The 14808-nt window shown below is 41.7% G+C and overlaps 1 protein-coding gene across 2 annotated transcripts; it reads right to left on the bottom strand.

Moving 5' to 3' along the window:
- Positions 1-339: 339 nt before the first annotated feature.
- On the bottom strand, positions 340-5515 carry LOC311132014 (uncharacterized protein). Of its 2 annotated transcripts, XM_084165182.1 has the most exons (10): positions 5443-5515; positions 4732-4796; positions 4551-4577; positions 4309-4341; positions 4104-4139; positions 3023-3055; positions 2835-2870; positions 2673-2702; positions 2515-2547; positions 340-1624 (listed from the first exon to the last, which is right to left on the bottom strand). In XM_084165182.1, exons 1-10 carry the CDS (start codon positions 5451-5453, stop codon positions 1449-1451), a joined length of 480 nt encoding a protein of 159 aa, XP_084021308.1. In that variant the 5' UTR covers positions 5454-5515; the 3' UTR covers positions 340-1448. The 2 variants fall into 2 exon arrangements, with proteins under 2 accessions (XP_084021308.1, XP_084021309.1); XM_084165183.1 differs by lacking the exon at positions 3023-3055.
- Positions 5516-14808: the final 9293 nt, after the last annotated feature.

The raw sequence follows: 14808 nt of genomic DNA, 5'->3' as shown, positions 1-14808 counted from the left end.
CTGTCTTTTGTCTAAACTAACACCTGACTTATTTCACCTGCTAGCACTGACTTGTTTAAAGAAATGTACTTATTGTGATCGAGATGTAGTTGTCCCTGATTGCACTGACTTTGCTCACAGCTGCTTGTTTGAAGAAGTGTACTTTCTGTGATCAAGATGTGGTTGTCCCACTGGCTATCCTAAGTTGAATGCACCAATTTGTAAGTCGCTCTGGATAAGAGCGTCTGCTAAATGACTTAAATGTAAATGTAAAATGTTTAACAATCCGGCATGGTTCAAGGATGGAAAACAGTCACTTTGCTCAAAGAAGTTTATTTAGAATGATATCATGTAAGATAATGAGGTTTACACTTAAACATGTTTTGAAATTGATATTCATCAAACATGTTTTATACATAATGTGTAAAATACTGTGTGTATAAAAATGATGATTAGAATAAAGAAATAAACACTTTTGATTGAAACACTGGTTTTGTGTTCGAGAGCAGGGTTGTTTTTGAAGACTATCAACTAACAAATATGCAGAGACTGAGTACAGTAGAACAGTCTTTGGGTAGGCAGCACCAGTCAAAGGTATCCTCATCAACTCTGAGAGAAATGATGGGATTTCTTTAGCATTTTCTTTAAAGGATGAAGAAAAATATAGTTGATAAAGAATATCTAGTCTTTTCACTTTAGCTAACAACAGCTTGTATTGCAAGTTCGTACCTCCATATTGCCACCAACTGGCTAATGATCCAAATAGCAAGATTATCTCTAAAGGCACTGACACACCGGTATCGTTTTCCCACCGAGAGTACATAGCACCTCTGAACAGAGTGCCAGCTGTAATTTGCAAACCGAGTGCAAACCGATTCTATATGCGAAAATGTTGGCAATCAGACGCCCACCGGCAAGTGGTCCGTAAAACACACCACGCCGAACGAATGGCGAAGGAACAGCAGATAGACATTCGGTGCGGTGTGTGCGTTCCTTTAGAAATGGAGGTATTTTCATGGGAGTGAGGTCCTTGCTATTTTGAAACAGGTTGGTGAATTTAGAGCAGTATCATTGACTCTTAAGGTTGAGGTCAGTTATGACGCTGCACAAAGCATGCCTCACCCTGGATTTTAATGGTGGTGTGAACTAGTCTCCCACTGGTGTTATTAGGTTTTATGTCATCACAATAAATTGTTAATTTAATGCTACATTTTATTCACAGAGAAATGCCCATGAGTTTGTATTGAACATACCACTGAGTTTTTTCCACAGAAGTTACAGTAAACAATATGTAATGTCATGCTGACTTTGTTCTGCTTCACAAGATACATCAAAACAGCTTCATCATGTGCGTACCGTTCTGTACACCTCCTTGTTATGGCATATACAGTAATAGGATACAATATTTCTTCTTCTTCTATGTAATTAACTAAAAGTAAATGTTTGCCTCCGTGTGTCTTTGTGGCATTTCAGGGCTGACGGCGGGAGGGTCGTGATCTCCTCTTCTGTTGTGGGGCTGGGGCCTTTCTCCGGTTCCCACCTGCTGGCCCAACTAACTTTCGTGAGTTTTGTTGTGGAGCAGGAGGAGGAGGAGGAGGAGGAGGAACAATTCTTTTTTTCAGACCTTCATCTGAGCTCTCATCCTCTGAAAGATAAAGAAACGTTAAAGTTAATTGTGGAACATTACACACATTTGATTGGTTCAACATTCATCCTTTTTCTCCACTTTTAATATCTGGAATGATTCCTGTGAGGTATTTGTGATTTGTGTTGAAAAGGTGTGTGTTTGAGTGTGTTTCTTGTCCCCACAAGGATAGTAAAACAAGTAAAATTCGGACAAGTGGGGACATTTCGCCGGTCCCCACAAGGAAAAAGGCTATTTTAGGCTTAGTGGTTAGGTTTAGGGTTAGGGTTAGGCTAAGGGTTAGGTTTAGGGTTATGGGTTAGGGAAATTAGGATTTTGAATGGGAATCAATTGTTTGATCCCCACAAGGATAGTAAAACCAGAATGTGTGTGTCTGTGTGTGTTTGTGTGTCTGTGTGTGTGTGTGTGTCTGTCACCTCTGGTCTCTTGGCCCTCTCACCCCTACGGGAGGGCAGCTCCCGCTAAGCCCTGTCCAAGCTGTTCTCTGTCCTGGCACCCCAATGGTGAAACCAGATTCCCCCTGAAGCTAGGACAGCTGAGTCCCTGCCCATCTTCCGAAAACATTGGAAACCCCTCCTCTTCAAAGAGTATCTTAAATAATCCCACAGCACCCCATCCCCCCTCGCACCCCCTCCTCACGCCCGACCCACTAAGACTCACACTTGATTTTTTTCCCCGTTACTAGCTCTGACTTTGTGATAGCTACTTTATTGAGGAAAAATGTACTTACTATGCCTGTGATATGTGGTTGTCCCACCTAGCTATCTTAAGATGAATGCACTAACTGTAAGTCGCTCTGGATAAGAGCGTCTGCTAAATGACTTACAATAAACAATAAAACAAATGTGTGTGTGTGCATGGTGCTTCCCTGTTGGAATATAGTATCTTACCCTCCTGGTCCTCAACACTGTTTGCCGCAACACCTACAATAAGGAATTGAAGCACATTCATAGAAATGTTATTTTTTTCTCACAGGCATACATTTGTGACTAAATGGAAGCCATATGTCTACGGGTTATATTCCTACACATAACAAAAGGACACCTACCAGGTCCAGTGACACCGTTAGGTTTAGGAGCTGTAGGGAGACAAATGATGAACAGATACTTTAGATATCCACACAATTATGTTTATTTCTTCATTCATCATTTTTATTATACCAGTATTCTTTCAATGGTTTTATTGGGAATACAGAATGACGTAAACTCACCATCTTGTCTAACTTCTACACTTGTGCTGCTTACATCTAAGATGAGACATGTTCACATGTTACAGAGCAAGGCATACATTTTCTGTCTAAATTTAGATATATTTTTTTCATCACATTTTATTGTGTTTAATCTTGTAGTATTTGCCAAACTGTAATTATACTGCATCAGATAATTAAAAAGCCCCTACCAGCAGTCCCTCCATTGTAATACTGTGGCTTTTCTATAAAGAAATGTAACAAAAATTGCATCATAATAAACAGTATCATTAGATATATTGCCTTGATTCAATATTTATAGTTTGCGTTACTGTCTGCCAGCAAGCTTCACTATACTGAGGAAATGTTGCAGGATACAAGAAGTACCACTAGATGGCGGTGCAGGACAAAAAGCTCCAGCATTACTCCTGTTTTGGGTGGTTCTAATGAGTCACAGAAAGGGCTCTACAGAGTTTTCTGACGTGTAATCGTGCAAACTGATATATAATTTCAGAATTGGTTAAAGTTAGGTTCAGGTTATTGTTAGGGTTATGGACAGGTTTAAGGGTTTGGTTAAGTTAAGGGTTAAAGGTCAGTTTTTGATTTTGGCTAGTTGGTCTGTTTAGCCCTTCCCATAGGTCACATCCAGTGAAAAAAAATATTTGTTCCTGTGACAGTGACTCCAATCTACACTGAGAGGCAATGATACCTCTCTGTTTTTCTCAGGAACACTCTAGAATGTCCATGCACAGAACAGAACCTCAATTTCTTGCAAGATCAGGTTGTCACAAAGTTGACAGGCAGCATGTTATAGAACTAGTCATTTAACTATACCGTCTTTGGTATAGATTTGAAGATCAACATTTTAGTTTTTTTCAGCTAATTTTAACTTTCAGGGGGAATGGTTTACCTGTTGATGCTAGACACAGTCAAGTCGTCATAGTTACACCACTATTGTAGCTTCCTCCCGCTCTCTTGAGAAAACTGATTTATTTGACTTTCAAATAACTAGTCGCGACACCTGCCTGGGTTTACAAACAAGTGTGCCCAGTCTCATGTCACATGATAATGGGTGGGGTCTGTGACTCAGCAGACAAACAACCATCTGACCTGGGCTAGTCAAGACTACAAGACCCACCTTTATTTAGTGGGATCAGAAGTTGCGTGCCAGTTATCCACTCTCTTCCTGAAGTGTGCACTTGCACACTCCCTTCCAGAGTTTGACCCATGCCTAGAGTTTCCCCTCTCCCATAGGTAAGACAACGCCCCCCTCCCCCTCTCTGTTGTGCTCACCGTTAGGCTGGTCCGAGGAGATGGCATTCATGCTCTCTGTGGAAAAAGCAGAGATTACCATTATGAACAGGTATATAGAACACAGATTGATTACTGTTATGAACGGGTATATAGAACACATATAGACCACAGATTATAGATTAGACTACAGGCTTATTTAGCATTGGTTGTAAAGAGTTAGCCAATGAGGTGATGCTGCTCTTACCAGTTGGAGCTTCCTCCGAGGTTGAGTCCTTATCTGTTTGTGAGAAAAGGGAGTGTGGTTCAGAATCAGATAGCAATAGGGCTTTCATTACATACGCTATTCATAGAATTCAGATTCAGACAACTTTAACTGGGTAAGTGCAGTGCAATTTCAAAATACAAATGATTGAATCAAAGTTATTTTAAAAGTTACATCAAGACCAACATAGGAGTTTGGCAAAAGCAGAACATTTCTTAGATTACCCGTGGACATGGCTTGGGCAGCATGATCTGAAAGTGTCACACAGAGACACACATTGTGACCACCATCCACAGATAGTAACTCATTAATAACAGTTAATAAGTACGTTATGCTAATGTTACTATACATGCTGTTTGATTCAGCATCTGTTTTTATGTATTAAATCATAATGCCAACACTTACCGTTATTAGTATCGAGGTCAGCTTGTACTAGCAGAACTGCCAGAGAGCAGAGGATGAGAAAATTCCTGGAAACAGAAATTCAAGAGGAATTTAAAAAACAATGCTAATTGCAGATTAGTTAAAGAAGCAATGGCCTCGACACAGCTGTCTTCTCTGTTTCAGACTCTTTTACTTAATGCCTGTCTCAGTGATTCTAAGACCATCTGTTATTCTGAATTCTAATTCCCAATCACACACCAAATCCTTGTAATCAACAGGCTGCTTTAGGAATATTTTTGTTTAAGTGCCAACCGAAGGATCTCTGACATTATCCACAACTTATTCCCATTGATCTGAGGGCAGACCTGGTTCTTTAATCAGTGTATGGCACGCCCATTGTAAAATACCTAAGCCATCCTAATGTGGCGTTTTAAATCCACTTTCTATTGAAAAACCCTGGGATCATAAAAAAAAGATCTAAATTGTAAAGGTATAGTGGTATCAAAAAGAGGTAAAATGTGTCAAAAACAAAACAATTGGTTATGTGATAACCATTCAAATTAAAGATGTAAACCAAAAATCACTCTGGATAAGAGCATCTGCTAAATGATGTAAATGTAAATGTTAGGCAAAATATCAAAATTGGGCTGTCTGTGTAAACGCAGCCTTAGGGTCACATTCTGCATCATACACTTAACCTTAAAAAAAATATATTAAAGATAATACACTTACCTGGTCAACATGACTTGAGGTTAGAGTCTGGATCCTGAATGGTACAGTACAGGCTTCAATATTGCACTTCAACTGGTCCTGACGCAAAAGGTGGTGGTGGAGCTTTTATACCTTTCCCAAAGCCCATTGGAGATGGAAGGAGGTGTGGCCTGCTTATTGTGGACAACCTGTGAAAGAAGAGAAAGACACTGTCATACCTATTGGATTTCATTAGTAGCATAGCTTAATGTACGGATTCATATGTCTCCTACCTACACACATTCTCTCAAAGGAATCTCATTCCCCCAAAAGGCACATCTAAATATCATAGAAAACCTTTTGTTATATGGGGGTGTTTCTAACATCATATTTCCCTCTTTTCTGTGTGTTTTTTTTTATCTGAAGGAGACTTTGCACTAAAAGTATTTTTAAAGTTCAGCCTCTACGCTACAGTGGCTGTCTGAGGGGGTTGATGGGAACCGGTGCCAAGAAGCAAGGTTAAGGTTGAAAGCAGAGTGGGCTTAGGGCCCATAGGGCTCTGGTCAAAAGTAGTGCACTAATAGGTACTAGGGTGCAATTTGAGACACAGCCCTGATGATGGGAAGCTTTGAACAGCCTCTGTCCAGACCAGACTACCTGGCCAGGATTACACACACTGCTTCTCCTGAGAAATGTGTGTACTTTCCTGCATTTTAGGCTAGTGGGCGGCAGCATCTCGATAGGGGGAATTCCCTGGTCCCAAATAGGGATCCTGGACTGAAATTTAAGTAAGTAAGTAAGTAATTAAGTAAGGTAAACCCGGACTAGGTGAAGGTCAGGAAAAAGTTGGTGAAATAAGGTTACAAGGGTCTATTTCATTCAAACATAATCCCAAGGACCTAGTTTCTGTAGATGGGCTTGATAGACTTAACCCAGATTGTATCAAACTTAACAACAGTCTTAGCTTGGCACAGGCAGATCTTATCCTGTGGTATTCCTCTTCAAACTCTCTACATACTGTAGCTTATACTACAAAAAAAGGTGCTATCTAGAACCAAAAAGGGTTCTTTGGCTGCTACCATAGGAAAACCCTTTGAAGAACCCATTTTGGTTCCAGGTAGAAACCTTTTGGTTCCAAGTAGAACAGTTTTGGGTTCCATGTAGAACCCTTTCCACAGAGGGTTTGACATGGAACCCAAAAGGGTTCTATCTGGAACCAAAAAGGGTTTTACCTGGAACCAAAAAGGGTTCTCCTATGGGACAGCCGAACAACCCTTTTGGTACCCTTTTTTCTAAGAGTGTACTTTTTAACTGCAGTGGACGTGGAAGTAGGATCTCACCTTACAATGCAGACTTTCTTCCGAGAACCGTCTATGACGGGTTCTACCGAGAACCCTTTTATCTTTGGAGGTTTCTTCTTAGAACCCTCTATGAACGGTTCCACCAGCCTTATTAGCCTTTAAAATGTAATTATTGATGACAATACATTGCATGTATCATAAGGCCTTTCTTTGAGGGCATAGTTATACCCTAACACATTGTTGTTAGGAATCTCCTGGTTTACAGGCCACATCAGTTTTGTATTTTTGTAGAAATTCACCTTACGGAACAGCAGGGACTGTGAAGAGACACATTCAAAGGTACAGACATGCGCATACGCATACACATACATTGTAATTTTTTGTATGGTGGTATTATACATTTTGTATTATACATGTATTGTAGATATGTAGTGGTGTAATAATGTTATATGATGTACTGTTTTATATTTTGTTTTATATGTACTGTAAGTACTTAAATGTGTTTGGACCCTGGGAAGAGTAGCTGCTGCCTTGGCAACAGCTAATGGGGATCGCTAATAAATAGAAATACAAAATCAGGCCTAGGCTGGTTCTAATCCCAGAGTCGACTAGGTGAAAAATCTGTCGATGTGCCCTTGAGCAAGGCACTTAACCCAAATTGCTCCTGTAAGTCGCTCTGGATAAGAGTGTCTGCTAAATGACTAAAAATAAAAAAATAAAAATAAATTATGCTGGCTTGCAAGGTGATGTGTAATTCCTTTTGGAATCCAGCTAAAGTTAGGATATCCAACAAATTGAATTGTTAATCTCCCGCAACCTGCCTTCAGTCAGAATGACTGCCAGGGTAGGGAGATTGAATACTGAGACTACCTCAATGATCTAAACTGGAACAACCATCTCAGTAACGGGTGCAATAAATCCAATTACTATCAGATTGGATTAGTTTAGATGGTATGTATCTTTGTGTAGCATAAAATGAATCAACCAATCAATGTACATGCAAAAACACAGATATTACAGTAAAACAAACAATTCTGAAATCTTCCTGCAGTAGAGCATGCTGGGAAATATTGTGTATGGTTCTATGTAGAACCCTTCTTGCCTTCCAAAGAATCCTTCTTGCCTTCCAAAGAATCATCAAAGAACCCTTTCTTCCAAAAACGGTTCTTAGGATGTTAAAGGTTCTAGGTAGAACCCTTTATGCAGGCCTTTGATACACAAATGCCAAATCCAATGTTGTGTGAAAGTATTACGGCACTTACAGTACCAGTCAAAAGTTTGGACACACCTACTCATGCAAGGCCTTTTCTAAATTTTTACTATTTTTTACATTGTAGAATAATAGTGAAGACATCAAAACGGTGAAATATCACATATGGAATCATGTAGTAACCAAAAAAGTGTTAAACAAATCAAAATATATTTTATATTTGAGATTCTTCAAATAGCCACCCTTTGCCTTGATGACAGCTTTGCACACTCTTGGCATTTTCTCAACCAGCTTCATGAGGTAGTCACCTGGAATGCATTTCAATTAACAGGTGTGCCTTCTTAAAAGTTAATTTGTGGAATTTCTTTCATTCTTAATGCGTTTGAGCCAATCAGTTCTGTTGTGACAAGGTAGTGGGGGAAGATAGCCCTATTTAGTAAAAGACCAAGTCCATATTATGGCAAAAACAGCTCAAATAAGCAAAGAGAAACGACAGTCCGTCATTACTTTAAGACATGAAGGTCAGTCAATACGGAACGTTTCAAGGACTTTGAAAGTTTCTTCAAGTGCAGTCGCAAAAACCATCTAGCGATATGATTAAACTGGCTCTCATGAAGACCACCACAGGAATGGAAGACCCAGAGTTACCTCTGCTGCAGAGGATAAGTTCATTAGAGTTACCAGCCTCAGAAATTGCAGCCCAAATAAATGCTTCACAGAGTTCAAGTCACAGACACATCACAACATCATCTGTTCAGAGGGGACTGTGTGAATCAGGCCTTCATGGTCGAATTGCTGCAAAGAAACCACTACTAAAGGACACCAATAAGAAGAAGAGACTTGCTTGGGCCAAGAAACACGAGCAATGGACATTAGACCAGTAGAAATGTGTCCTTTGGTCTGGAGTCCAAATTTGAGATTTTTGGTTCCAACCGCCGTGTCTTTGTGAGACGTGGTGTGGGTCAACGGATGATCTCTGCATGTGTAGTTCCCACCGTAAAGCATGGAGGAGGAGGCGTTATGGTGTGGGGGTGCTTTGCTGGTGACACTGTCTGTGATTTATTTAGAATTCAAGGCACACCACAGCATTCTGCAGCTTTTAATGAATGAAAACCGTCTCCAGCGCAATACAGATAGCAATTTCATAAGTATAGAGTAAGAGTAATTAGAGTACAGTAGCTGTGTGTGAACTCATTGCCCTAGTCTGAACACAATGACAACACTGACATTGCTCTCTGGAGAATGAAAGGCAAATTTGAGCCCCAGACTGCGGTAAAGTTTGCCCCATGTGCATCCAAAATCACCTGAAAAAGAGGAGAAAGAAATCCAGCACTACCTGCGGGGACATGGTCAATTTCACAAGCTCATGCAGCTAAGACTAATGCCCTTGTAAGTCCCCTCCATTCGCATCTCGTCTCCCGCCGTCATCCGATCTGCTGGGTTATTTTCTTTTTATCAGACGGAACAAATGCCAATGGAAATGAATTGACCGTCCTCAGACTAGACAGGAAGTCTAACCATCTGGGTTTTACCTTTCCTGGCTTTCTATGGGGGAGCCGACGCAAAAAGGAAGGCTCCTCTCCAGAGCAGAACCGAGGTTAGAGCGCTGATAATGGGAGAAAGTAGTCCCCCTGTAATTCAGTTACATCTCACACGTCCCCTTGCTTTGGTATTTAGGCCTGCTCTGGCCCAGGTATCAAAGGAGTCCTCTGTCTGCTCTCACTAAAAGGATTTCTCTCTTTAAGTGTAAAAGGATAATTAGCCGTTTCTCTCTCTCTCACATTATAGTGCCCCTGATCAGGCCGATGGGAGCTGTCTTTTCAAGGCAAACATTGGCCTGGAAAGCCTTTGAAAGCTAGTAAGGTCAGATTTACATGTGCATAGGGACGAGGAAGCCCATGAGTGCACTGGACTACTAGGGTTCCATCCCAAGCACTGAAAGGACTGGGACCTAACTTCACTGTTAATTAGGGATCCTTGTACATTAAGAAAATAAGAAGACTACAGTACTGTATATCAATGACAGTGGCAGTGACCCCTCTTAGGGAAAGTTCATGAGATTGTAAACACATTATGCAGAACTCATTGACCTTCACTATTTTTGATGTATTGTTTATTAAACAACATACAAATCCTTTAGTATGAACCTTATACACTGGCCACTACTAAGGTCTCACCTCACAAAAAAAGTAGGGGGAAAGAAATGATGTTATTCTTGATATTAATTACAAACCACAATATTATTTTTCAAGACAACATATTGATTTACTCCTGATACATCTCGACTTTCACTGTAAAAATCTGTTTTAAAGACGATGTGATGACAGAAGACAACAGCACAACACTCTCAGGTCTCCGGTGTCCTCTCAAATACTATTGAATAAGATTGTTCGGTGCCAACTTTGTAAATTGCCTATAATAATTCAGCTGCAATTTTCAGAGCTCTCCATCACCATGAAGAATTAGACCCTACGACCAGCACATACCAGACAGGATTTATTAAACTGGGGATGGTATTTAATGTCTAAAGTGTCACGCATAGTCCGAGAATGAACCTGAATCATGATGTATTGTCTTGATTGTGATGGGGAATAATCTTTCGACTGTATAATCTATGGACTCACCAACTCTAATGAGCAGTATAGAGACATACCTGTCTTTTGGGTTGTGCTGAGTGACATGTTCAACACCCGCTTATGAAGGTAACAACTATAACATGTGATATCTCCAGACTAGTTAAGAATTTCTATCTATATAGATTATCTAAAAAGTACTCATGTTCCCTTTATGGTACAGACCGATAACACTTTGTTTTTGCTAAATTGTGTTGCACAACAGCACTGGATTTAGGTTTTTACATATATCAAGGTCATGTAACAAGAACATTGTGCAATGCAAACACATTCTAGACCACTACAGTCAGTCAACTGTCTGGTCAGATGGAGTCCTGTCATTGCCCTGACCATGGTCAGATTGGACACTTCTCACTTAATGTAGGCCTACCTAGACATAAACTTAATTTCAGGATTTCAATGTATAAACTACTATATGTAATGTTGGTGTTTCAGGTGGTTCAGTGAACAATGCTTGGATGATGTGTCCTTGCCTGATATCTGAACACTTGCATTAGCTTTGCGAGTGAATACTTCAGTTGGCGAGCTAACACGGTCTTGTGGTAACATTTTGTTCACTGCCTCGAATTTCAGTGTGGGGGTTGTTGTGATGTTGCTTTGTCCCTGGCTCTGCTCTGACCTGCTTGTCTACCACTAGCCTACTTGTCTAAAACGCTATCTGCGTTTGGTGAATTAGGATAGATAAACGACGATTATTCAATATAGCTAAGTTAATAGAGTTGAACAAAGAAACGGAGAGGAAATCCGGTGGAGGTGGTTGAGCAACACAGGGCTGTGACTGGAGCAGAGATGGATGGAAAGGTAGGGGGGTTAGGAGTTGAGGAGGACGGGATGGAGTGGAGTGGTGGAGTGGAAAAGGGTGGCGGTATAGTAAGAGTAAATGTTAAGAAGAAGAGGAAGCCTGAGGAGCCTTTGCCGGTCTTATCAGAGGAGAGTAGTGACGAGGGAGGTTCGGGTCGCAGTGTTGTACTGAGAGAAGTGGAGTTCAAGGTGATGGTGAAATGTAAGGATCAAGGTGGAGTCCAGGCGGTGAGTCCGATCGCATTGGCTAGGGATTTGGAGAGTAAAGTAGGAGAGGTTGTGTCTGCTAAAGTTATTCGTGATGGAAGTTTGGTGGTGGTGTGTTTCAGTATGAGAAGGCGCTCAAACTCAAGCAGGTATGTAAACGTGTGGTTGATAGTAGCATGCCGAAACCTTTGTTGTGCTATAACTGTCAAAGGTTTGGCCATGTGGCGGCGGTGTGTAAAGTCAAAAGGAGGTGTACGAAGTGTGAGGGAGAACATGCATATGGGGAATGTGGAGATGGGGTCCAGTTAAAGTGCTGTAACTGTGGGGGCGCCCATAGTGTAGCTTATGGGGGTTGTTCAGTGACGAACAGACAGGTGGACGTGCAGCAGGTGAGGAGTGAGCGTAACATCTTGTATGCAGAAGCAGTGAAGGTAGTTCACGCAGAAACAATCGGGGCACCTAGAAGAGCAGGTATTCCAGGGCAGATTCAGGTTGGGCGTGATGGAGGGAGCAGAATGGGGGAGAACACAAGACTGGTAGGAGACATGAGGAAGGTTGTTACATTTGTGACAGCAGCAATCAATTGCACAGAAAAATTACAATCTATGACTAAGAAGATAAAAATCATAGTGGAGCAGGCAGTGAGGTATTTTGGGATCACAGGCAGGACTGACATGGGAAAATGTACAGGATGACCTCAATAAGATTGAGAATCAGTCCAGCCAGGAATCCTGTATTGGTTAATTTGCATTGTGGTGTTAATCCTTCAATGGAATGCCAACAGTTTGATGGCTAATGGGCAAGAGTTCAAACAGTTTCTTGAGGAGTTACCAGTCAAACCTGATGTGAAATGTCTCCAGGAGACATGGCTAAAACCTACTCTAGATTTTGTATTACAAGGTTGTATTGCAGTCTGTAGAGATAGGATGGCAGCGAGAGGAGGAGGGTGTGCTACCTTTATAAAGCGTGGGATCCCATATAGGTGTGTGGGAGAGGGAGTGGAACAGGAGTATGTAGTGGTGTGGTTGGGAGGGGGGAATATGGTAATAGTGAACTTTTACAACCCGTGTAAGAGATGAGTTGCTGGCCCTTGGTAATGTAGAAGGTCAAGATAGGAGACGGGTAATGTGGTGTGGGGATTTTAATGCTCATAGTACACTCTGGGGAGGATTATGGACTGATGTAAATGAACAAGTGTTGGAGGAACTACTGGATGAGAAAGGGCTTGTGAGTCTTAATGACGGCCGGGGAACCAGGATTGACCCAGTAACTGGAAATGAATCTGCTCTGGATCTTACTCTGATCTCAAGTTCAATGGCAGGCAGATGTAGTTGGGGGGTTTTGGAGGAATCTACAGGGGGTAGTGATCACCATCCTATCATGTGTACTGTATGATTGAGTGAGGAAGAATCAGTAGGAAATGGATTGAGGAGATGGATATTTGGGAAAGCTGAGTGAGGTCAGTTTCAGGAGTTGAGTGAACAGGAGCTGTCTCATGTAGATCTTAATTCAGATATAGAAACAGGCAATGATGGTATAAGAGGAGCAAAAGTAGGAGCTGCAAGGCAGGTGATTCCTATATGTACAGGGGGGAGAAAGAGTAATGCAGTCCCCTGGTGGAGTGAAGAGTGTAGAGAAGCAGTGAAGAATAGGAACAGCGCTTTCAGAATGTTGAAAAGGTCCCATAATTACCAGCACCTGATTCAGTATAAACAAGCACAAGCAGTAGTAAGGAGGATCATTAGGACAGCTAAGAGGGAGTATTGGCGCCGGTTCTGTGGAAACATAGGCAGGACCACTCCTGTGGGAGAGGTATGGGGGATGATTAAGAGGATGAGTGGGGTCAGAAGAGATTGGGATCTCCCTGTGCTGAAAAGTGGGGAGATTGTTGCAGTGAGAGATATGGAGAAGGCAGCGATGTTAGCCCAGGCATTTGTGAAGGTGCACAGCTCAAATAATCTGACAGAAGAGGGGCAGCGTGGGAGAGAGAGGGTCAGAGGAGAACATCCGGGGGTCCTGGGTCAGAGAGAGATGGTGGGTGATACATTGAATGGCCCTTTTACATTGACTGAGATGAAGAGAGCATTAGCTAAAGTTGGGGTAACATCTCCTGGGAAGGATGAGATCTGTTACATCATGATGGCTCATCTCAGTGACACTGCAATGGGGAAAGTATTGGGCCTTTACAATAAGGTGTGGCAGGAAGGGAAACTGCCTGGAAGTTGGAAGCAGGCGGTAGTGGTGCCAATACGGAAACCAGGGAAAGAACCTGCTAGTCCTTCAATCTATAGGCCGATAGCGTTCACATCTCACGCATGTAAACTTATGGAAAGGATGATAACAGAAAGGCTGACTTACTGTCTGGAGAGTAGAGGACTAATGTCACCAGATCAAAGTGGGTTCAGGAAAGGCAGGGGAACGATGGATCCTGTACTGTGCCTTGAGTCAGTCATACGGAAGGCACGGGCAAATAAGGAGGTGCTGGTAGCAGTTTTCTTTGATGTAGAGAAGGCTTATGATATGATATGATGTGGAAGGAAGGTCTACTTATCAAGCTGGATAACATGGGGGTTGGAGGAAGGATTTTTAACAGGATAAAGGATTTTCTTTTTGGGTGATCAATGCAAGTGAGGGTGGGGAGCTCTATGTCAGAAAGCTATGAGGTGGATAATGGTACCCCCCAGGGAAGTGTCATTAGTCCTTTGTTGTTCTCCATTATGATTGACAATGTATTCTCTCAGGTGAGACCTGATATTGGGAGGTCATTGTTTGAGGAGGATGGAGCGCTGTGAAAGAGAGAGAGAAATATTACCCATACAGCCAGAAGAGTTCAAGAAGCGATTAGTGAAGTAGAGCAGTGGTCCCACAGGTGGGACTTCAAGTTTTCAGTTTTTCTAAAAGGAAGGTTGGGGAGGAAATATACTTGAAGTTGTATGGAAGGAATCTGAAGAGGGTGGGTGGGTTTAGGTTCCTGGGGTCTGGTTTGACACTTGAATGACATGAGCGGAGCATATTAACAGAGGAGTTGTCAAAGGAAAGAAAATATTGAATGTGATGCATTGCTTGTCAGGAATGGAGTGGGGGGCAGAAAGAATGGCGTTGAAAATGATATATATATATATATATATATATATATAGCGCTGTTAAGGTCATCAATGGATTATGGAAGTATAGCATATGGATCAGCAGCTCAGACATCTTTATAAAAGCTAGATGTAATCCAGGCCCAAGCCCTAAGAATATGTTGTGGAGCACT

This window comes from Coregonus lavaretus, assembly GCF_964263955.1.
Source record: "Coregonus lavaretus genome assembly, chromosome: 7".
Classification (NCBI taxonomy): domain Eukaryota; kingdom Metazoa; phylum Chordata; class Actinopteri; order Salmoniformes; family Salmonidae; genus Coregonus; species Coregonus lavaretus.
The sequence above is the reverse complement of the archived record's forward strand: the minus strand, read 5'-3'. Positions and strand labels throughout refer to the sequence as shown.